The sequence below is a fragment of the Salvelinus fontinalis genome, chromosome 16, assembly GCF_029448725.1.
Source record: "Salvelinus fontinalis isolate EN_2023a chromosome 16, ASM2944872v1, whole genome shotgun sequence".
Classification (NCBI taxonomy): Eukaryota; Metazoa; Chordata; class Actinopteri; order Salmoniformes; family Salmonidae; genus Salvelinus; species Salvelinus fontinalis.
Window position 1 is genome coordinate 39,457,922 of NC_074680.1, and position 24,810 is coordinate 39,482,731.

General features: G+C 46.3%; 1 protein-coding gene across 1 annotated transcript in view; it reads right to left on the reverse strand.

The window, feature by feature from the left end:
* Window positions 1-2,428: 2,428 nt before the first annotated feature.
* The window catches only part of LOC129813137 (ribosomal protein S6 kinase alpha-5-like), a 60,848-nt gene continuing 38,466 nt past the window's right edge, over window positions 2,429-24,810 (reverse strand). Inside the window, exons 12-17 of the mRNA XM_055865344.1 lie at window positions 24,624-24,717; window positions 22,201-22,371; window positions 21,686-21,877; window positions 19,883-20,042; window positions 13,801-13,967; window positions 2,429-13,537 (exon numbers count right to left, since the gene is read on the reverse strand). Coding sequence (XP_055721319.1) covers window positions 12,893-13,537; window positions 13,801-13,967; window positions 19,883-20,042; window positions 21,686-21,877; window positions 22,201-22,371; window positions 24,624-24,717 — 1,429 coding nt within the window. The 3' untranslated portion in view covers window positions 2,429-12,892. The remainder of the gene's footprint in view (window positions 13,538-13,800; window positions 13,968-19,882; window positions 20,043-21,685; window positions 21,878-22,200; window positions 22,372-24,623; window positions 24,718-24,810) is intronic.

Below are 24,810 nucleotides of genomic sequence, written 5' to 3' on the forward strand. Positions count from 1 at the left end.
CCGTCTTTCTCTCTCTGTCACTCCGTCACGCCGTCTTTCTCTCTCTGTCACGCCGTCTTTCTCTCTCTGTCACTCCGTCACGCCGTCTTTCTCTCTCCGTCACTCCGTCTTTCTCTCTCTGTCACTCCGTCTTTCTCTCTCCGTCACTCCGTCACGCCGTCTTTCTCTCTCTGTCACGCCGTCTTTCTCTCTCCGTCACGCCGTCTTTCTCTCTCTCCGTCACTCCGTCTTTCTCTCTCTGTCACGCCGTCTTTCTCTCTCTCTGTCACGCCGTCTTTCTCTCTCTCTGTCACTCCGTCTTTCTCTCTCTGTCACTCCGTCTTTCTCTCTCTGTCACTCCGTCTTTCTCTCTCTGTCACTCCGTCTTTCTCTCTCTGTCACTCCGTCTTTCTCTCTCTGTCTGTCCGTCTTTCTCTCTCTGTCACTCCGTCTTTCTCTCTCTGTCACTCCGTCTTTCTCTCTCTGTCACTCCGTCTTTCTCTCTCTGTCACTCCGTCTTTCTCTCTCTGTCACTCCGTCTTTCTCTCTCTGTCACTCCGTCTTTCTCTCTCTGTCACTCCGTCTTTCTCTCTCTGTCACTCCGTCACGCCGTCTTTCTCTCTCTGTCACTCCGTCACGCCGTCTTTCTCTCTCCGTCACGCCGTCTTTCTCTCTCTGTCACGCCGTCTTTCTCTCTCTGTCACGCCGTCTTTCTCTCTCTGTCACGCCGTCTTTCTCTCTCTGTCACGCCGTCTTTCTCTCTCTGTCACGCCGTCTTTCTCTCTCTGTCACGCCGTCTTTCTCTCTCTGTCACTCCGTCTTTCTCTCTCTGTCACTCCGTCTTTCTCTCTCTGTCACTCCGTCACGCCGTCTTTCTCTCTCTGTCACTCCGTCACGCCGTCTTTCTCTCTCTGTCACGCCGTCTACACAGTCTTTCTCTCTCTGTCACTCCGTCTTTCTCTCTCTGTCACTCCGTCTTTCTCTCTCTGTCACTCCGTCTTTCTCTCTCTGTCACTCCGTCACTCCGTCTTTCTCTCTCTGTCACTCCGTCACGCCGTCTTTCTCTCTCCCCGTCACGCCGTCTTTCTCTCTCCCCGTCACGCCTACTTTCTCTCTCCCCGTCACGCCGTCTTTCTCTCTCTCCGTCACGCCGTCTTTCTCTCTCTCCGTCACGCCGTCTTTCTCTCTCTCCGTCACGCCGTCTTTCTCTCTCTCCGTCACGCCGTCTTTCTCTCTCTCCGTCACGCCGTCTTTCTCTCTCTCCGTCACGCCGTCTTTCTCTCTCTCCGTCACGCCGTCTTTCTCTCTCTCCGTCACGCCGTCTTTCTCTCTCTCCGTCACGCCGTCTTTCTCTCTCTCCGTCACGCCGTCTTTCTCTCTCTCCGTCACGCCGTCTTTCTCTCTCTCCGTCACGCCGTCTTTCTCTCTCTCCGTCACGCCGTCTTTCTCTCTCTCCGTCACGCCGTCTTTCTCTCTCTCCGTCACGCCGTCTTTCTCTCTCTCCGTCACGCCGTCTTTCTCTCTCTCCGTCACGCCGTCTTTCTCTCTCTCCGTCACGCCGTCTTTCTCTCTCTCCGTCACGCCGTCTTTCTCTCTCTCCGTCACGCCGTCTTTCTCTCTCTCCGTCACGCCGTCTTTCTCTCTCTCCGTCACGCCGTCTTTCTCTCTCTCCGTCACGCCGTCTTTCTCTCTCTCCGTCACGCCGTCTTTCTCTCTCTCCGTCACGCCGTCTTTCTCTCCGCCACGCCGTCTTTCTCTCTCTGTCACACTCAGTTTCAAAATGGCACAAATGTAACCAATGTTTATTCATGGAATAAGGTTTACTTTTATTGAACAAGTGCTGACAACTAAGTACTGTAAGTGTCTCGAGAGTCCAAGAAAAAAGTCAAAGAATTCAGATCCTGACTGAATAAGAAATTTAGGCTGAAACGATCACATAAAAGTGATTCATTGCAAGCAGTGTGTAGAAGCTTATTTTATGAATATCATGTCAACGTTTCAGTCAGAGGCACCTGCTAAGCTAAAGGAACCATCAAATGTGTGTGTGTGTGCATTGCATTTACATGGTAGAATGATGCTGCCATAATATTCACCTTGGGGATACCAATCCTGACATAGTCCACGACAATCCATGACAGACAGCCACTACAACTCACACAGCACTCACTGGGACTACCACTGACACAGCCCCATCTGCCGTTCCAATACTGAACAGTAACTATTGGCAGGAAAAGACCGTTTAGAAATGAGTCTCTTCCATGTTTAGCCTTAACCTACTGAAAATGTGCAACAATCTCTATTAAATCAAGTCACCATGACGTAATTAAATAATCATATAGACATCTATTCCTTATAACAAATCCTTATATTCATCTCTGCAAAATGTGTTAAATCATGTAACAGTCAGATTTAGCCCTCCCTGCAATACCAAGACATCATCACAACAAGAAATTGTGAACTTAGAAACTTTATTGAACATGTGTGACAAACATTAACAGTATTATATTTTCTATATAAAGGATTTGAAAACCTTAAAGCCCTTACATTTTTCTTTTTTATAAACATTTCTTCACAGAGATTTTCAACAATTCACAAGACAAGCAAAATCTGCAAATACAAACAATACAAACAGTATTGATTTATAAAAACTAAACACTCCAGTGGAGGCTGCTGAGGGGAGGACGGCTCATAATCTCTGAAACGGAACAAATGGAATGGCATCAAACACATGGAAACCATGGAAACCATGTGTTTGATGTATTTGATACCATTCCACTGATTCCGCTCCAGCCATTAACACGAGCCTGTCCTCCCCAATTAAGGTTCCTAACCTCCTATGACACCCTCCCTTAAATTCCGATTTAATGATATGCGAGTTGATTCAACTCGTTCTCACACAAAACAATCCAATACAAGACTTACACACAAAAGCTTTTACCTTATTTTCCAGACAAACAAAATACATAAATTCTTCTTTTGAAACACTGCTCATTAGTAAAATGTCCTTTTCCCTCTATAAAGTTCCCACTTCAAGACAGCCCACTGCATTGCATACATGCAGTTGAGTGATATTTTTTAAAATGTCATACTATTTAGAATCTTATGCCATACCATAATTACAGTATTTAAAGCCTTAAGACACACCAAAGAAAAATAAGATCATTATTTTGGTTCATTTTTTACATGTACACTTATCCACCTAACCACTAACTACCATGATTCCAATGTAAATAACTTAATAAATGTACAATTCTAGCCCAGCTAGATGACAAAAAAAGAAAGAATATATATTTGATATATAATAGTTATGAAATAACTTCTTTGAAATATTTTCTAAAATCCTTTTTCTATGGATAAATATCAAATATATAGTAGCGAATGTTGCACAGTGAGTGGATGATGAGCTACAGAGAAGAGGTTTAGGACATTCCCTCAGTATAGTTCAGTAGAGCCAGGCTCTGGTCAACACTGCCCCCTTGTGGCTGCCCTTGGACATGTCACCTTGAAACTACGGCACCTTGGAAGAGACAAACAGTGCCCTTAGATTAACCTTCCTTTTAAATAATTTAGTTTCTTTTACTTTAAATTAAAATACAAAAATATTTACATTTTCATTTTATAGACAATCCAAATAAATCCAAATAAATCGTGTTCTATAATGCTAAAGCTATTTAAAGCGATACGTAGGATTTATGAAGTTAAAAAAAGGTCCCTTGTAACTTGATTTTAGAATTAGAACAGCCGTTTGTAAATCTGTCATTACTTATGAAACTCGTCATCGAACAAAAATCACCAACACATCTCAGCAAAACAAATGGATGCATGTAAGAGTCATTTCTTTTTAACAAGACAACAATAGGATCCGATTGACAGAGAAAAACAGCTCATATACACACACACACACACCATGTGACATGGATCGCCAACTACATGTGCAAATACATACAATAGATATTATAGGAACAGTTTTCTCTTAACCAAAAGACCCAGACTACTGCTATGTGCTTCAGTTCATAACATAACGCCTTATCTAATAGCAGCTATACGGTACAGCTGGCCTGCACACCTGAGTGATGGGTTGTTCACAGTGACCAAACCATATATGTCAATGGAGCAAACACACGGGTTTTCACAGTGACGGCTAGGCTACGTATGTCCTTGCAGTAACTAAAGGAGTAAGCAGTAGTGGCATTCTTTACATGTAGTCTACCTACAATCCAAATGAAGGACAATTCGTGTCCATGAACCTCAGTCTACAGAGACAAAATATCAATTGAACTTTCTTCAAAAAAACGATTTGGAAAAACAAGGGCCAAAGTAAATCAAAAGGGACCCACCGTTACAGTACTACTGAAGGGACCCACCGTTACGGTACTACTGAAGGGACCCACCGTTACGGTTACTATTGAAGGGACCCACCGTTACGGTACTACTGAAGGGACCCACCGTTACGGTACTATTGAAGGGACCCACCGTTACGGTACTACTGAAGGGACCCACCGTTACGGTACTACTGAAGGGACCCACCGTTACGGTACTACTGAAGGGACCCACCGTTACGGTACTACTGAAGGGACCCACCGTTACGGTACTACTGAAGGGACCCACCGTTACGGTACTACTGAAGGGACCCACCGTTACGGTACTACTGAAGGGACCCACCGTTACGGTACTACTGAAGGGACCCACCGACCGTTACGGTACTACTGAAGGGACGGACCCACCGTTACGGTACTATTGAAGGGACCCACCGTTACGGTACTACTGAAGGGACCCACCGTTACGGTACTACTGAAGGGACCCACCGTTACGGTACTACTGAAGGGACCCACCGTTACGGTACTATTGAAGGGACCCACCGTTACGGTACTACTGAAGGGACCCACCGTTACGGTACTACTGAAGGGACCCACCGTTACGGTACTACTGAAGGGACCCACCGTTACGGTACTACTGAAGGGACCCACCGTTACGGTACTATTGAAGGGACCCACCGTTACGGTACTACTGAAGGGACCCACCGTTACGGTACTACTGAAGGGACCCACCGTTACGGTACTACTGAAGGGACGGACCCACCGTTACGGTACTATTGAAGGGACCCACCGTTACGGTACTACTGAAGGGACCCACCGTTACGGTACTACTGAAGGGACCCACCGTTACGGTACTACTGAAGGGACCCACCGTTACGGTACTACTGAAGGGACCCACCGTTACGGTACTACTGAAGGGACGGACCCACCGTTACGGTACTATTGAAGGGACCCACCGTTACGGTACTATTGAAGGGACCCACCGTTACGGTACTATTGAAGGGACCCACCGTTACGGTACTATTGAAGGGACCCACCGTTACGGTACTATTGAAGGGACCCACCGTTACGGTACTATTGAAGGGACCCACCGTTACGGTACTATTGAAGGGACCCACCGTTACGGTACTATTGAAGGGACCCACCGTTACGGTACTATTGAAGGGACCCACCGTTACGGTACTATTGAAGGGACCCACCGTTACGGTACTATTGAAGGGACAAACCGTTACGGTTACTATTGAAGGGACCAACCGTTACGGTTACTATTGAAGGGACCAACCGTTACGGTACTACTGAAGGGACCCACCGTTACGGTACTATTGAAGGGACCCACCGTTACGGTATTATTGAAGGGACCCACCGTTACGGTACTACTGAAGGGACCCACCGTTACGGTACTACTGAAGGGACCCACCGTTACGGTATTATTGAAGGGAACCACCGTTACGGTACTACTGAAGGGACCCACCGTTACGGTACTACTGAAGGGACCCACCGTTACGGTACTATTGAAGGGAACCACCGTTACGGTACTACTGAAGGGACCCACCGTTACGGTACTATTGAAGGGACCCACCGTTACGGTTACTATTGAAGGGACCCACCGTTACGGTTACTATTGAAGGGACCCACCGTTACGGTACTATTGAAGGGACCCACCGTTACGGTACTACTGAAGGGACCCACCGTTACGGTATTATTGAAGGGAACCACCGTTACGGTACTACTGAAGGGACCCACCGTTACGGTACTATTGAAGGGACCCACCGTTACGGTATTATTGAAGGGAACCACCGTTACGGTACTACTGAAGGGACCCACCGTTACGGTTACTATTGAAGGGACCCACCGTTACGGTATTATTGAAGGGAACCACCGTTACGGTACTATTGAAGGGACCCACCGTTACGGTACTACTGAAGGGACCCACCGTTACGGTACTACTGAAGGGACCCACCGTTACGGTACTACTGAAGGGACCCACCGTTACGGTACTATTGAAGGGACCCACCGTTACGGTTACTATTGAAGGGACCCACCGTTACGGTACTATTGAAGGGACCCACCGTTACGGTACTACTGAAGGGACCCACCGTTACGGTACTACTGAAGGGACCCACCGTTACGGTTACTATTGAAGGGACCCACCGTTACGGTACTATTGAAGGGACCCACCGTTACGGTACTATTGAAGGGACCCACCGTTACGGTTACTATTGAAGGGACCCACCGTTACAGTACTATTGAAGGGACCCACCGTTACGGTACTATTGAAGGGACCCACCGTTACGGTACTATTGAAGGGACCCACCGTTACGGTACTATTGAAGGGACCCACCGTTACGGTACTATTGAAGAAGACGATCGGCAGAAAACCACACCCAAGACAATGTGGGATGGGTCTGTATTGTACCACTAGTAGTATTACATGTAGTGCTGTGAGAGAACCAAACCCATGGGCAGTGCCTAATCAGCCCTCACAGCTGACCATACACAGGACTCAGCCAAGTGGCGTTGAGCTTAGTTTAAACAGCATAGCTACAAGTGAGGATGCAGATTACAAATTACATTCGTAACAAAAATGTTGGGTCTCCTTCCTCTCAATGATATGCAAATAAGTGTGAAGATGTTACTCAAAAAGTGGTCAGTTTGGAGCGTTTTTCTTTCTGGAACAAACAGAGCCAAGACACAGCAGATCAGACTCCCAGCGGCGAGTTCCATATAGGACTCCATCCTCTTTCCCTCTACTTCCTCCCCCTCCTCCTCCTCCTCCCCCTCTCTTTCTCTCCTCCCCTGCTTCCTCCTCCATGGCTGTGCTATTACACCTCCCCCCATCCTCTCCTCTCCTCTCATCCCCTGCTTCTTCTCTTCTGTGGCTGTGCTGTAGTCTATTAATAGACCCAAACAAAAGGCTTGAGGTTTAATGAGGCATAAGAGAAGCAGGAAGGGAACTCATGCAGACTGAAGTCAGAGAAGAGATGAGCTTTGTACCATTTAGCTTCAAGGGAAGGGTTCAGCCTTTTAATTTCATGGAAAGCCATGTTCTTGGGGGTTTGGTGTGTGTGACCACTGTGTTCTCTTGACATATCAAGCTATAAGATCTTCTTGGACAGCTTGACATGATGGATAGATCTAGAATATATGCATAGTTTTAGAATGAACCAATATATCATATGAAGCCCTTTACCAAAACGTAAGCTGAATAGTCCCCTGTGCTGTGTTGTCTAGAAATGATCATGTTCTGGCCCGATAGTCAGACAACGCCGTCCAGATTTTCACACATGAAGTATCCTCACCAATAACATTTACATTGACAAACATGTTTGCAAACTTGCATAGAAAGGAAACATCACCAGCAACCAGGCCAGGTAGCTACCCCTAGAAGTGGGTCTGTTTCCAAGCTTACAGAATGCTTCGGTTCTAAACACTGAATGCTGCTTTCAAACGGAAGTCGATCAAGAAAATCAAGTAGAGGTCCTCTCTCTCTCTCTTTGCAAAGCAACATGTCAAGGTGTGTATCACAAGAGCAGAAAACAAACATGACAGTAAGTGGCAAGAGTTCAAACCACCTGAGAGAGAGAGAGACAGAGACAGACAGACAGACGAGACATGAAAGATGTGTCAAGAAACATGATAACCAGTCAACTGTTTACTATAGTCTAAAGGAGAGCCATACAGACTGTATATACATGTAACTGCCAAAATAAAGGAAACACTTGAATAAATGAGGGATACAAAGTATATTGAAAGCAGGTGCTTCCACACAGGTGTGGTTCCTGAGTTAATTAAACAATTAACATCCCATCATGCTTAGGGGTCATGTGTAAACATGCCCAGTTGACCATTATTTTGGCTACCATGGCCAGAAGAAATCTCAGTGACTTTGAAAGAGTGGTCTTAAAGGAGCATAGGGGGTTTAAAGTGTGTGTCTCTCAGTCACCAGAGCTCAACCCAATTGAACACTTACGGGAGACTGGAGCGGAGCCTGAGACAGAGTTTTCCACCACCATCAACAAAACACAAAATGATGGAATTTCTAGGTGGAAGAATGTTTTCTAATCCAACAGTTCCAGACACTTGTAGAATCTATGCCAGGTGCATTGAAGCTGTTCTGGCTCAACAACCTATTAAGACGCTTTATGTTGGGTGTTTCCTTTACTTTGGCAGTTACCTGTATATACGTCTCTAGTCTGAAGCATACACAAGGGCAAGCCATCTAATATAGAAAAGGCAGAGATTTTTGGTACAGTACTCCTTTGCCTCTTTCCAAGACAAATATGAACTATTCCTCCAGGAGCCGAGACAGAAAAAGCTACAATACACCCATAAAAACAGTAACATCACTAGAGACGGAGCGAAGGGGTTTTTTGGGGAGAAAACCTACCGATACCGATATATCCGCCTATATATTGTTTTACAGCAGGGAAATGAACAAGTGATCTTTCTCCAAACTGACTTCTCATAAAGGCCATCCAAAAGAGCCATTGTCAAATAAATATGCTTTACATATTGATTTCTTACATTGTGACAACAATGACAAATCATTTAATTGGTCACATGCGTTCAGATTAGCATGAGACCCTCTTTTCTTGTTGTATAAAACCCCCATAAATACATGCTTACATGATCTGATCAGGTCAACAAACAATTGCATCATGATCTCATTATGAGAGGCTGAAGCACTGAACTGGCTGTTTGAAATATCTATTGTTGGAATCATCCTGAAACAACATCAAACTGCCAGTGCAAACGTTCTGCGATGACTTGAAACTGCCTCTTTAGCTCAAGGGTTCTAGAGCTCAAGGGTTCTACAGTTCTAGGTCTGAGCATATATACAGTTGAAGTCTGAAGTTTACATACACCTAAGCCAAATACATTTAAACTCAGTTTTTCACAATTCCTGACATTTAATCCGAGTAAGAATTCCCTGTCTTAGGTAAGGATCACCACTTACATTTTAAGAATGTGAAATGTCAGAATAATAGTAGAGAAGGATTTATTTCAGCTTTTATTTCTTTCATCACATTCCCAGTGGGTCAGAAGTTTACATACACTCAATTAGTATTTGGTAGCATTGCCTTTAAATTGTTTAACTTGGGTCAATTATTTCGGGTAGCCTTCCACAAGCTTCGCACAATAAGTTGGGTGAATTTTGTCCCATTCCTCCTGACAGAGCTGGTGTAAATGAGTCAGGTTTGTAGGCCTCATTGCTCGCACACGCTTTTTCTGTTCTGCCCACAAATTTTCTATACAATTGAGGTGATGGCCACTCCAATATCTTGACTTTGTTGTCCTTAAGCCATTTTGCTACAACTTTGGAAGTATGCTTGGGGTCATTGTCCATTTGGAAGACCCATTTGCCACCAAGCTTTAACATCCTGACTGATGTCTTGAGATGTTGCTTCAATATATCCACATCATTTTCCTACCTCATGATGCCATCTATTATTTTTACTCCAAACATAACGATGGTCATTATGGCCAAACAGTTCTATTTTTGTTTCATCAGACCAGAGGACATTTCTCCAAAAAGTACGATCTTTGTCCCAAATATGCAGTTGCAAACCGTAGTCTGGCTTTTTTTAATGGCGGTTTTGGAGCAGTGGCTTCTTCCTTGCTGAGCGGCCTTTCGGGTTATGTCGATATAGGACTCGTTTTACTGTGGATATAGATACTTTTGTACCTGTTTCCTCCAGCATCTTCACACGGTCCTTTGCTGTTGTTTTGGGATTGATTTGCACTTTTCGCACCAAAGTACGTTCATCTCTAGGAGACAGAACACGTCTCCTTCCTGAGCGGTATGACAGCTGCGTGGTCCCATGGTATTTATACTTGCGTACTATTGTTTGTACAGATGAACGTGGTACCTTCAGGCGTTTGGAAATTGCTCCCAAGGATGAACCAGACTTGTGAAGGTCTACAATTTTTTTTCTGAGGTCTTGGCTGATTTCTTTTGATTTTCCCATGATGTCAAACTGTTTAAAGGCACAGTCAACTTAGTGTATGTAAACTTCTGACCCACTGGAATTGTGATACAGTGAATTATAAGTGAAATAATCTGTCTGTAAGCAATTCATGGATAAATGACTTGTGTCATGAACAAAGTAGATGTCCTAACCAACTTACCGAAACTATAGTTTGTTAACAAGAAATTTGTGGAGTGATTGAAAAACGAGGTTTAATGACTCCAACCTAAGTGTATGTAAACTTCTGACTTCAACTGTATCTATCATAAACAGTTGTGAACCATTAATAAGTTAACATAAAAACAAATCATAAATAATTTCAGTCTGCATTATTGTCATATATAAATACAGCAAAATATATGTTCCACTAGAAGTATGCTCCAACAACAGGTTCCTCCCAATGTGATAAGCTGCAGTATTTGTGGCTTAAAGTAAAATGTCTTTACTAATGCAATACACCACAGTGTAAACAAAAACAAACAACCAGGACTATGACCTACCTTCCAGACAAACAGGAAGACATGAGTGAAACAGGGGTGTGGTTGTAGAGGGGTCTCTCCGCTGTCTAGCTCTGGATCGGTAGGGCAGTCCTTTTCATTTACTGTGTGTCTATTGCTAGTGATGATTGAGAGGTGGGTCCTGTTCCTGCTGCATGCTCAGCCTGGATGCGTGCATGCACTTGTGGACCATGCATGTGGCTGATTGTGAGCGATTGACTGCGAGCTGCCATGGAGGGAGAGAGAGAGATCTACATGCTGTCCATCTGAGTCTCTCTCTCTCAGTCTCTCTCTCAGTCTCTCTCTCTCAGTCTCTCTCTCAGTCTCTCTCTCTCAGTCTCTCTCTCTCAGTCTCTCTCTCTCAGTCTCTCTCTCTCAGTCTCTCTCTCTCAGTCTCTCTCTCTCAGTCTCTCTCTCTCAGTCTCTCTCTCTCAGTCTCTCTCTCTCAGTCTCTCTCTCTCAGTCTCTCTCTCTCAGTCTCTCTCTCAGTCTCTCTCTCTCAGTCTCTCTCTCAGTCTCTCATTTACATTTACATTTAAGTCATTTAGCAGACGCTCTTATCCAGAGCGACTTACAAATTGGTGCGTTCACCTTATGATATCCAGTAGAACAACCACTTTACAATAGTCCATCTAAATCTTTTAAGGGGGGGGGGGGGGGGGGGGGGGGGTTAGAAGGATTACTTTATCCTATCCTAGGTATTCCTTAAAGAGGTGGGGTTTCAGGTGTCTCCGGAAGGTGGTGATTGACTCCGCTGTCCTGGCGTCGTGAGGGAGTTTGTTCCACCATTGGGGTGCCAGAGCAGCGAACAGTTTTGACTGGGCTGAGCGGGAACTGTACTTCCTCAGAGGTAGGGAGGCGAGCAGGCCAGAGGTGGATGAACGCAGTGCCCTTGTTTGGGTGTAGGGCCTGATCAGAGCCTGAAGGTACGGAGGTGCCGTTCCCCTCACAGCTCCGTAGGCAAGCACCATGGTCTTGTAGCGGATGCGAGCTTCAACTGGAAGCCAGTGGAGAGAGTGGAGGAGCGGGGTGACGTGAGAGAACTTGGGAAGGTTGAACACCAGACGGGCTGCGGCGTTCTGGATGAGTTGTAGCTCAGTCTCAGTCTCTCTCTCTCTCAGTCTCTCTCTTTCAGTCTCTCTCTCTCTCAGTCTCTCTCTTTCAGTCTCTCTCTCTCTCAGTCTCTCTCTCTCAGTCTCTCTCTCTCAGTCTCTCTCTCTCAGTCTCTCTCTCTCAGTCTCTCTCTCTGTCTCTCTCTCTCAGTCTCTCTCTCTCAGTCTCTCTCTCTCAGTCTCTCTCTCTCAGTCTCTCTCTCTCAGTCTCTCTCAGTCTCTCTCTCAGTCTCTCTCTCAGTCTCCCTCTCAGTCTCTCTCTCAGTCTCTCATTTACATTTACATTTAAGTCATTTAGCAGACGCTCTTATCCAGAGCGACTTACAAATTGGTGCGTTCACCTTATGATATCCAGTAGAACAACCACTTTACAATAGTCCATCTAAATCTTTTAAGGGGGGGGGGGGGGGGGGGGGGGGGTTAGAAGGATTACTTTATCCTATCCTAGGTATTCCTTAAAGAGGTGGGGTTTCAGGTGTCTCCGGAAGGTGGTGATTGACTCCGCTGTCCTGGCGTCGTGAGGGAGTTTGTTCCACCATTGGGGTGCCAGAGCAGCGAACAGTTTTGACTGGGCTGAGCGGGAACTGTACTTCCTCAGAGGTAGGGAGGCGAGCAGGCCAGAGGTGGATGAACGCAGTGCCCTTGTTTGGGTGTAGGGCCTGATCAGAGCCTGAAGGTACGGAGGTGCCGTTCCCCTCACAGCTCCATAGGCAAGCACCATGGTCTTGTAGCGGATGCGAGCTTCAACTGGAAGCCAGTGGAGAGAGTGGAGGAGCGGGGTGACGTGAGAGAACTTGGGAAGGTTGAACACCAGACGGGCTGCGGCGTTCTGGATGAGTTGTAGCTCAGTCTCAGTCTCTCTCTCTCTCAGTCTCTCTCTTTCAGTCTCTCTCTCTCTCAGTCTCTCTCTTTCAGTCTCTCTCTCTCAGTCTCTCTCTCTCAGTCTCTCTCTCTCTCTCAGTCTCTCTCTCTCTCTCAGTCTCTCTCTCTCTCTCAGTCTCTCTCTCTCAGTCTCTCTCTCAGTCTGAGAAGTAGAAGGCTGGAGGCGGCGAGCGTTCCGGAGCGGGGTCGTTGTCTGAGCCCATGGAGAGGGATGTGGTGACAGGGGTGGTGGTGGAGCTAATGGAAGGTTGGGGTGGAGGGTCGGCGACGTCGTCTCCCCCAGTCTTCTCCTGGTGAGACAGGGTGGAGGAGGAGTGGGTGTCCTGGTGGGACAGGGTGGAGGAGGAGTGGGTGTCCTGGTGAGACAGGGTGGAGGAGGAGTGGGTGTCCTGTTGGGACAGGGTGGAGGAGGAGTGGGTGTCCTGTTGGGACAGGGTGGAGGAGGAGTGGGTGTCCTGGTGGGACAGGGAGGAGGAGGAGAAGAGGGTGTCCTGGTGAGACTGGGAGAAGGAAAAGGAGGAGTGGGTGTTGTGGTGAGACAAGGTGGAGGAGGAGGAGGAAGAGGTGGAGAAGGAGGAGCGGGTGTCCTGGTGCGACTGGGAGGAGGAGGATGAGGAGCGGGTGTCCGGGTGGGACTGAGAGGAGGAGGAAGAGGAGCGGGTGCTCTCTCCGGAGCTGCTCCTGGTCTCGGTGCTGGTCTTCTTCAACTTCCTCCTCTTGGCCAGCGGGGCCTTGTCCACCGTCTGCAGACGGAAACCCTCCCGCTTACACTTGTTGAATGCCTGGAGAAGCAGAGCACAACAAACACATTCACATGAACAACAGTAACCTAACGACACAATAAACATTCACTAAAAATACTCAAATAAAAACATGTATGGATCTTTACCCACCCTCACCATCCCCTTTGGAAGAGCTGATGAGAGCAACTGAATAGGGGATATTTGATATTCTCAAACTCTTCCTGCAGCATCCTCTAATGCAAACCTGGCCCTCCCTCTCACCATGCCACGCTCTCCTGAATGAATGAATGAATGAAGCTCACATTGAAGGTAGCCTTGACGTAGGTGTGTACAGACACGGTGGTGGAGGAACCCAGGATGTCAGGTGTCATCAGAGGGTTGGAGGAGAGCTGGCTGTCGTCTTGGAGCCAGGCGTTGTACCTCAGACCACACATCTTGATCCGCTTGTCAGGGTCCACAGTCAGCAGCTCTATAGGTACCACACAAACGTTGTAGATTAGAAACACAATTAGTCACTCCAACCCCAGTTATTACTAACCTGATTCGGCTTATCAACCAGCTAATTATAACAATCAGGTGTGCTAGATCTGGGTTAGAATGAAAACCTACAGGACAGTAGCTCTCCAGGAACAGGGTTGGAGAGCCTTGGAGCAGAAAGAACCTGTGGTGAACATGACAGACAGAACCTGTGGTGAACATGACAGACAGAACCTGTGGTGAACATGACAGACAGAACCTGTGGTGAACATGACAGACAGAACCTGTGGTGAACATGACAGACAGAACCTGTGGTGAACATGACAGACAGAACCTGTGGTGAACATGACAGACGGAACCTGTGGTGAACATGACAGACAGAACCTGTGGTGAACATGACAGACAGAACCTGTGGTGAACATGACAGACGGAACCTGTGGTGAACATGACAGACAGAACCTGTGGTGAACATTAGACTGAACCTGTGGTGAACATTACAGACAGAACCTGTGGTGAACATTACAGACTGAACCTGTGGTGAACATTACAGACTGAACCTGTGGTGAACATTACAGACAGAACCTGTGGTGAACATTAGACTGAACCTGTGGTGAACATTACAGACTGAACCTGTGGTGAACACTGAGCAGCATCACCTGCACACTAGAAGATCCACAACTCCTACCAGACAACACCAAATCAAAACTAATACATCAACTCAATCAATAATGCTGTCATTCAAAACTTTGACCAAACTAGGGGTGAAACACAAGAAAAACAAACGTTTAACTGGTCGGACATGCAGAATAATTATTTTAGTTATTCAGTAAGTTGAACCATTGAAGCAAGGTGCAACCTTCACCTTGTAGCAAAGCATGCCTGAAGTTCATATCAAAAGCCCTGATCAGGGTCAACTCGAATTGAAAGGCTAGGAAGCATGACTTTTTACTCAACAATGTAACAACACAGTGTGGTCAAAGACGTAGTAACTTATTTGTTGTCACAATCTGGTTACCTATAAGTACAAACATAGTTATGTTTTTTGGGTTATTACATATTTATTTACTTATTTCCGGATATCTTTGACACTACCCTCAATGTCATATGGATGATCTGTTAGCATACGAACTCGGTAGCTTGCTGAAGCTGGCTAACGTTAGCAGTTAGCCATGCTAGCATGTAATTACATTCCGGACAAAGTGTTGGCGGCGGCGGCGAGCTACAATCCACCAATCACAGGAAGTGTGACGTAAACAAGAAGCAGATGGGGCACGTGCGGCCATACAGCATTTCTTCCCGTGGGCTTAAAACGAAAGAGAAAATCATACCTGCTCTAATTGTGTAGTACCTCGTCTGTTGTCCTTTTTGTTTTGTCAACTTTTCGGCATGTTCTCTGTTAAGTAGGCTACGGGAGATTTGTAACTTTTTCCACCTTGGCTTAGTGCTAGCGCGCTAGCTGACGAACATCTGGAATCGATCTATTTGTGATTTTCCCTTCACCATCGGCCGGTGAAGCGCCCGCCTCCCCCTGGCTTTGGTAGCTAACCCAGCCTGCAAGCTTTTATCATCGGATGGGCCCCAGCCATCAACCTGTAAGACTGCTCTAATATTATTTGATAACTGGTTAGATGGTGTTATGTATTTACAAAACTTTGGTTTACTTTAATGTAGCTGTAAGTTAGGTGTTGATAGCAACTAGTTGTCTCATGTAGTGCTAATTAAACATTAGCAGGCTAGTAGGGCTAACGTTTGCAGGCTAGTTGGCTAGAAACCTTGAAAGTTAATTTGTAACAATAACTTCATAAAGTATTTCCTTGTAAGTTGGCTGAAACTGTAATTGAAATCAGTAGTCATGCAAACGATTTGGTTTAGGTTGAAGTTATACATTTGAAGTTATTTCTGTTGTTTACTTTATAGGGAACAGGCTGGCTTGCCTCCATATTACATCACCTCATTCTCTGACATTTTTATTTTAATTTTTTTAATTTTTTTATTTCACCTTTATTTAACCAGGTAGGCTAGTTGAGAACAAGTTCTCATTTGCAACTGCGACCTGGCCAAGATAAAGCATAGCAGTGTGAACAGACAACAACACAGAGTTACACATGGAGTAAACAATAAACAAGTCAATAACATGGTAGAAAAAAGAGAATCTATATACAATGTGTGCAAAAGGCATGAGGTAGGCAATAAATCGAATAATTACAATTTAGCAGATTAACACTGGAGTGATAAATCATCAGATGATCATGTGCAAGAAGAGATACTGGTGTGCAAAATAAATAAATAAAAGCAGTATGGGGGTGAGGTAGGTAAATTGGGTGGGTAGTTTACAGATGGCCTATGTACAGCTGCAGCGATCGGTTAGCTGCTCGGATAGCTTATTTTTAAAGTTGTTGAGGGAGATAAAAGTCTCCAACTTCAGAGATTTTTCCAATTCGTTCCAGTCGCAGGCAGCAGAGAACTGGAAGGAAAGGCGTCCAAATTAGGTTTTGGCTTTAGGGATGATCAGTGAGATACACCTGCTGGAGCGCGTGCTACGGGTGGGTGTAGCCATCGTGACAAGTGAACTGAGATAAGGCGGCACTTTACCTAGCATAGCCTTGTAGATGACCTGGAGCCAGTGGGTCTGACGACGAACATGTAGCGAGGGCCAGCCGACTAGGGCATACAGGTCGCAGTGGTGGGTCGTATAGGGTGCTTTAGTAACAAAACGGATGGCACTGTGATAAACTGCATCCAGTTTGCTAAGTAGAGTGTTGGAAGCTATTTTGTAGATGACATCGCCGAAGTCGAGGATCGGTAGGATAGTCAGTTTTACTAGGGTAAGTTTGGCGGCGTGAGTGAAGGAGGCTTTGTTCCGGAATAGAAAGCCGACTCTAGATTTGATTTTGGATTGGAGATGTTTGATATGAGTCTGGAAGGAGAGTTTGCAGTCTAGCCAGACACCTAGGTACTTATAGATGTCCACATATTCTAGGTCGGAACCGTCCAGGGTGGTGATGCTAGTCGGGCGTGCGGGTGCAGGCAGCGAACGGTTCAAAAGCATGCATTTGGTTTTACTAGCGTTTAAGAGTTGGAGGCCACGGAAGGAGTGTTGTATGGCAGTGAAGCTCGTTTGGAGGTTAGATAGCACAGTGTCCAGGGAAGGGCCGGAAGTATACAGAATGGTGTTGTCTGCGTAGAGGTGGATCAGGGAATTGCCCGCAGCAAGAGCAACATCATTGATGTATACAGAGAAAAGAGTCGGCCCGAGAATTGAACCCTGTGGTACCCCCATAGAGACTGCCAGAGGACCGGACAACATGCCCTCCGATTTGACACACTGAACTCTGTCTGCAAAGTAGTTGGTGAACCAGGCAAGGCAGTCATTAGAAAAACCGAGGCTATTGAGTCTGCCGATAAGAATATGGTGATTGACAGAGTCGAAAGCCTTGGCCAGGTCGATGAAGACGGCTGCACAGTAATGTCTTTTATCGATGGCGGTTATGATATCGTTTAGTACCTTGAGCGTGGCTGAGGTGCACCCGTGACCGGCTCGGAAACCGGATTGCACAGCGGAGAAGGTACGGTGGGATTCGAGATGGTCAGTGATCTGTTTGTTGACTTGGCTTTCGAAGACCTTAGCTAGGCAGGGCAGGATGGATATAGGTCTGTAACAGTTTGGGTCCAGGGTGTCTCCCCCTTTGAAGAGGGGGATGACCGCGGCAGCTTTCCAATCCTTGGGGATCTCAGATGATACGAAGGAGAGGTTGAACAGGCTGGTAATAGGGGGTTGAACAATGGCGGCGGACAGTTTCAGAAATAGGGGATCCAGATTGTCAAGCCCAGCTGATTTGTATGGGTCCAGGTTTTCCAGCTCTTTCAGAACATCTGCTATCTTGATATGGGTAAAGGAGAAGCTGGGGAGGCTTGGGCGAGTAGCAGCGGGGGGGGCGGGGCTGTTGGCCAAGGTTGGAGTCGCCAGGAGGAAGGCATGGCCAGCCATTGAGAAATGTTTGTTGAAGTTTTCGATTATCACGGACTTATCAGTGGTGACCGTGTTACCTAGCCTCAGTGCAGTGGGCAGCTGGGAGGAGGTGCTCTTGTTTTCCATGGACTTTACAGTATCCCAGAACTTTTTGGAGTTAGAGCTACAGGATGCAAATTTCTACTTGAAAAAGCTGGCCTTTGCTTTCCTGACTGACTGCGTGTATTGGTTCCTGACTTCCCTGAACAGTTGCATATCGCGGGGGCTCTTCGATGCTATTGCAGTTCGCCACAGGATGTTTTTGTGCTGGTCGAGGGCAGTCAGGTCTGGAGTGAACCAAGGGCTATATCTGTTCTTGGTTCTGCATTTTTTGAACGGAGCATGCTTATCTAATATGGTGAGGAAGTAACTTTTAAAGAATGACCAGGCATCCTCAACTGACGGGATGAGGTCAATATCCTTCCAGGGTACCCGGGCCAGGTCGATTAGAAAGGCCTGCTCGCAGAAGTGTTTTAGGGAGCGTTTGACAGTGATGAAGGGTGGTCGTTTGACCGCGGACCCGAGGCGGATACAGGCAATGAGGCAGTGATCGCTGAGATCTTGATTGAAGACAGCAGAGGTGTATTTGGAGGGGAAGTTGGTCAGGATAATGTCGATTAGGGTGCCCATGTTTACGGATTTAGGGTTGTACCCGGTGGGTTCCTTGATGATTTGTGTGAGATTGAGGGCATCAAGCTTAGATTGTAGGACAGCCGGGGTGTTAAGCATATCCCAGTTTAGGTCACCTAACAGAACAAACTCTGAAGCTAGATGGGGAGCGATCAATTCACAGATGGTGTCCAGGGCACAGCTGGGAGCTGAGGGGGGTCGGTAGCAGGCGGCAACAGTGAAAGACTTATTTCTGGAGAGATTAATTTTTTTAATTAGAAGTTCGAACTGTTTGGGCATAGACCTGGAAAGTATGACAGAACTTTGCAGGCTATCTCTGCAGTAGATTGCAACTCCTCCCCCTTTGGCAGTTCTATCTTGACGGAAAGTGTTATAGTTGGGTATGGAAATCTCAGAGTTTTTGGTGGCCTTCCTAAGCCAGGATTCGGACACGGCAAGGACATCAGGGTTGGCAGAGTGTGCTAAAGCGGTGAGTAAGGCAAACTTAGGGAGGAGGCTTCTGATGTTGACATGCATGAGGCCAAGGCTTTTTCGATCACAGAAGTCAACAAATGAGGGTGACTGGGGACATGCAGGGCCTGGGTTTACCTCCACATCACCCGAGGAACAGAGGAGTAGTAGGATGAGGGTGCGGCTAAAGGCTATCAAAACTGGTCGCCTAGAGCGTTGGGGACAAGGAATAAAAGGAGCAGATTTATGGGCGTGGTAGAATAGATTCTGGGCATAATGTGCAGACCAGGGTATGGTGGGGCACGGGTACAGCGGAGGCAAGCCCAGGCACTGGGTGATGATAAGAGAGGTTGTATCTCTGGACATGCTGGTCTCAATGGGTGAGGTCACCGCATGTGTGGGGGGTGGGACAAAGGAGGTATCAGAGGTACGGAGAGTGGAACTACGGGGTCCATTGCAAACCAAAACAATGATAAATAGCCTGAACAACAGTATGCAAGGCATATTGATATTTGAGAGAGACATACAATAAGGCATAAAGTTATTGCAGGTCTTGATTGGGAGACATGACTTCATCATTCTTCTTCATTCTTCGTCATTTTGATTGCTTTTAAGTAATAACTCGAAAAATAGAGAAGTGAGGAGTAACTTTGCATTGAGACTTATCAATAACTTCCACTTTAATAAATAGCTTCTCCTTTAATAAATAGCTTCTACTTTTCAATTTTCTCAATTATTGAATTGGAATTTCAGTTAGTTCCTGAATTGACCGACTTCAATTGGAATTGACCCTCTGATGTTCCATATCCCAGGCTCACCTTGTATGAGGTCTTTGGCCTGCTGTGAGACACTCCGCCAAGCCTCTCCCTCGAAGGAGAAGTCTCCCTGTTTAATCTTCTTCATGATCTCTTCAGCACTGGTGCGGGCCAGACTCTTCCCCTGACACTGGAACGGCACCTGACCCGACAGCATGGTGTACTGAAATATAATAATAATAAATATATGATCCAATATAATAATACATATTACGTTCCGTAATCCTACATGTAGCCTATATGTTGATATTGTGTATACTATGGTATGCATGTTCTCCATGCATGTGTACACATCTTTAAACCGTTAGCTTAGTAAATAATGTACCAGGTGTACTCTCACCTGATCTAAGCCTGATTGAGGTTGGCCTCGTTTCTAATGCCTCATTAAGCAAACAACATTTTTCCAGTGCCTGTTTGTCTCTGTGGCTCTGTGGCATGTGTGTGTGTGTCCGCTCTTCGGCTCACTATGCTTCCAGGGTACTCTGCCGTACAGAGCCTGGCCTGTCAGGAAGCATCACATCACGGCTCTGTACACACATTCAGCCTAGCCAGCACACTACTATACTGTACCCCCAGGGGGCGACGCAAAGAGAGAAGAGAAAAGAGAGAGTCTGCACACTCGAGAGGCCAAGTGGAGAAATCACTCTTCTTCCCTCCCCCTCTCTTCCTCAAGCTCTGATGATTAAAAACAACAACATCTGCTGAGGGAAATTAAACCCTTCTCAAATTCATAGACAGCGCTTTAAATGTAACGACCGACATTCCATTTCATCCGAGAGATTATCTAGCCATCTTTAGACACTACACATAGTTTACATTAAGAAAACCTCATGTTTTGGGTTATGATAAAAATGGACAATTGAAATGAGCATTGAAAAGCTTCCCAAACGGCAGACTGTAGCCGAGGCCATTAACCCAGTCCACTCGGAGTAGGCCTGCAGCGGGAGGGCAGAGCGCCCGGCGTAGCGCTTCATTTACTGGTGAATATTAAAGGGTTTCAGTACAGAACAGAGCAGAACACCACAGGATAACAGAAGAGAAGCATGTTAACTGTACTGAATAAGACAGATGGGTATCAGACAGGCCCTAACCACATAACACAATGCCACAGCATGCAGAGAACACCAGAACAGTGCCATATGTCAATGGCCTGGTCACACACAATGTTGACGCACAACTGCTGAATCAAGCTGGAATTTCTGTAGCTGTATCGAAGCGTCAATGAAGTGCCAGATCTACGAGAAGTGCAGCTAATTGGTATAAAGCAGGAGTGTCGAGCTCATTTTGACCACGGGCTGCATTGTCTTCACCTAGCTCCAGCAGCCGCACTGAAAACGTGTTAGATTTTCTTGCATCAAAATGTGCAAAAAACAGACCTCTGTCCAATTTTCGATGCTCCCTGACTGTCTAGCTTTCATTTCGGTGTTTTTTAGCGAGCTGGAAAGTGAAGAGACTGTATAAAATGTAAGTCCATTATTATTTCTACAGTTTCAATTTGGTTGTAGTATTTGAAATATAGATTGATGTAGTTTTCTCCCCCCAAGAAAATATTTATAAAAAATGTATTTATTTATATTTTACTCAAACCACCTGCGGCCGGATTAAATAAACTTGAGTTTGACACGTTAGAGGCCAAATGTTTATTTGGGACTGAGCAGCTCTCTCTCTCTCCCTGGTTCCCTTGGTTCCCCAACCTCTTTCTCAAAACGCATTGGAGGAGAAGTTCTGAGTGAAGGACCTTCTCCTTCAATGCATTTGAAGGGTATATGTATTCACTCCTCCGTACCCCCTCGGACCTCCACTCACCAGGATGACCCCCAGGCTCCAGAGGTCACATGACTCGTCGTAGCCGTCGTATTTGAGGATCTCCGGCGCGGCGTAGGCCAGGGTGAAACACGGCGTCTTCAGCAGCTGGTTGTCTGGAGGCTTCAGCCGAGCAAAACCAAAGTCTATGATCTTTATCTCAGCGTTCTCACTCTCATCTGTGAACAGCAGGTTCTGAAAGACGGGTTTCAAGAGAGAAACATGTTTGTGTTATTTCTACTCTGTCTAAATGTATCACTGCCATTTAGTAATGGCACATAGGTGGCCTTTTCTAGCCTTGTGACAGGGAAGGATGAGAAGCAACACTTCTGAGATGTCACTATCAGATCCACTTGCCCAGGTATTTGGTACTGTAATTTGATGTATTGATCACACACACACACACACACACACACACACACACACACACACACACACACACACACACACACACACACACACACACACACACACACACACACACACACACACACACACAGAGAGAGCTTCAGTAGTACCTCTGGTTTGAGGTCTCTGTGTACCACTCCTACATCGTGCATGTGGCTGACGGCTGACACCAGTCTCCTCATGATGCGGCTGGCCTCCGTCTCACTGAAGTGCTGCTTCCTCCGGATCCTCTCCAGCAGCTCTCCACCACGCAGCAGCTCCAACACCAGGTACGTATGCAGCTAGAGAGAGACAGAAAGATGGACTTACTCCTAGTGTCTCCAGAGAGAAGCATTACAGTGTACAGTACAATATAATGAGTCATGTTTACTATGTATTAATAGATCATATGCGCATGGAAATATTCCTTTAGATTTTGTAATTATATGTAATTATTTTGTAATTATATTAGATTTGTAATGAAATCATATGCTTTACTGAGTTAATATGATCCGTCCTGCTCGGAGTGCTCTGAGCCAAGGATGTAGTTATACAAGAGCTGAAATAGTTTAGGAAATTCTGACAGTAGAAACCCTGAATCTACATTTACATATTCCTAACAACAATCCAGCTCTTACAGACTGAGAGATGAGGAACAGAGGGGTGAGGAGCGGGAGGGGGTGAGGAGTGGAGGGGGGGTGGGGAGCGGAGGGGGGGTGGGGTGAGGAGCGGGGGGGGGGGGGTGAGGAGTGGAGGGGTGGAGGGGGGGGGGGGTTGATGTGAAGTGCACACTTTGTGAAGGGTGGAAAATCGGGAGGCAGATTGGGAGAGGGGGGAGTTGAAAGGCGCAGCGAGGGGGCTTTGCTTTGATCTAGGTCAAAGCCCTCACTCTGCCTGCATCCCAAATGGCCCCCAATTCCCTTTTATAGTGTACTTCTTTCACACAGGGCCCATAGGGCTATGGTCTAAAGTAGTGCACTATAAAGGGAATAGGGTGACATTTGAGTCGCAGCCCTCTCTGAGGTACCAGTACAGTAACAATCCAGCAGAGCTCATCAGAGCTACTGGTGCTCCTAGGCCTGAAGTGCCCCAGCTAATGAACCCCAGAAATATCAGCCACACACACAGAGACATGAACACACACACACACACGCATACACACTTGTTTGACCCAATTTGGATCAAGTAGGGTTTTTTTTGTTCACTAAACTCAAGGCCCACATTCAGAAATATGTTCCATGTGGGTTTGATGAATCTATACCTATAGTGGATGTACCTGTATGTGGTTCAGGAGCTGTACTGTACTGAGACAAATGCAACCTGAAATATGAGGGGGATAGTAAAGTGTTTATTATAGGACAATAGGAAGGAGAGAACAGAGGGAGAATGTCCCAGGAGGAGAGAACAGAGGGAGAATGTCCCGGGAGGAGAGAACAGAGGGAGAATGTCCCGGGAGGAGAGAACAGAGGGAGAATGTCCCGGGAGGAGAGAACAGAGGGAGAATGTCCCGGAAGAAGAGAACAGAGGGAGAATGTCCCGGGAGGAGAGAACAGAGGGAGAATGTCCCGGAAGAAGAGAACAGAGGGAGAATGTCCCAGGAGGAGAGAACAGAGGGAGAATGTCCCGGAAGAAGAGAACAGAGGGAGAATATCCCGGAAGAAGAGAACAGAGGGAGAATATCCCGGATGGAGAGAAGAGAAGGATAATGTCCCAGGAGGAGAGAACAGAAGGAGAATGTCCCGGAAGGAGAGAACAGAAGGATAATGTCCCAGGAGGAGAGAACAGAAGGAGAATGTCCCGGAAGGAGAGAACAGAAGGATAATGTCCCAGCAGGAGAGAACAGAAGGATAATGTCCCAGCAGGAGAGAACAGAAGGATAATGTCCCAGCAGGAGAGAACAGAAGGATAATGTCCCAGCAGGAGAGAACAGAAGGATAATGTCCCAGCAGGAGAGAACAGAAGGATAATGTCCCAGCAGGAGAGAACAGAAGGATAATGTCCCAGCAGGAGAGAACAGAGGGAGAATGTCCCAGCAGGAGAGAACAGAAGGATAATGTCCCAGCAGGAGAGAACAGAAGGATAATGTCCCAGGAGGAGAGAACAGAGGGATAATGTCCCAGGAGGAGAGAACAGAGGGAGAATGTCCCAGAGGAATCTAGCTTCCAAATTCTTCTGCTCTGTTCTATCAGTGACTTAATTAGGCTGCCTGTCTGACGTTAGTCTTGTCTCCATCACGTCAGATAGTGACTATTTCTGAAGATGGGCTTTTACTGGCAATGCTTGGGATACCAGGTCTCTCTTGTAAAATAGATTTTATCACAATGAGAAGAACCTGTATAAATAAAAGTGAAATGAAAATATGTGGTTGTTTTGCTTACTTCAGCTAAATCCAATGGGCGTCTGCTAAATGACTCAAATGTCATGTTTTCACTGACTGGATAGCATGATGCACTTGTGTCTAACCAGAACAGCAAACAGAACAGGTGTTTCTTGCAAAAGATATGTTATCTAAATAAGACTAACCAGTAGAAATATTGAGGTTAAAAATCCTTACCTGGTCATGGTAAATCTCGTGAGTTTTGATGATGTTGGGGTGGCCGTCGCAGAGCTTCAGAGCTGTGATCTCTTTCTGTGTCTGAGCCTCCATCCTAGAGGGGAGAGACAGAACACAGAGTCATCCCAGAACAGAAAGGAGCCTCCATCCTAGAGGGGAGAGACAGGACACAGAGTCATCCCTGAAC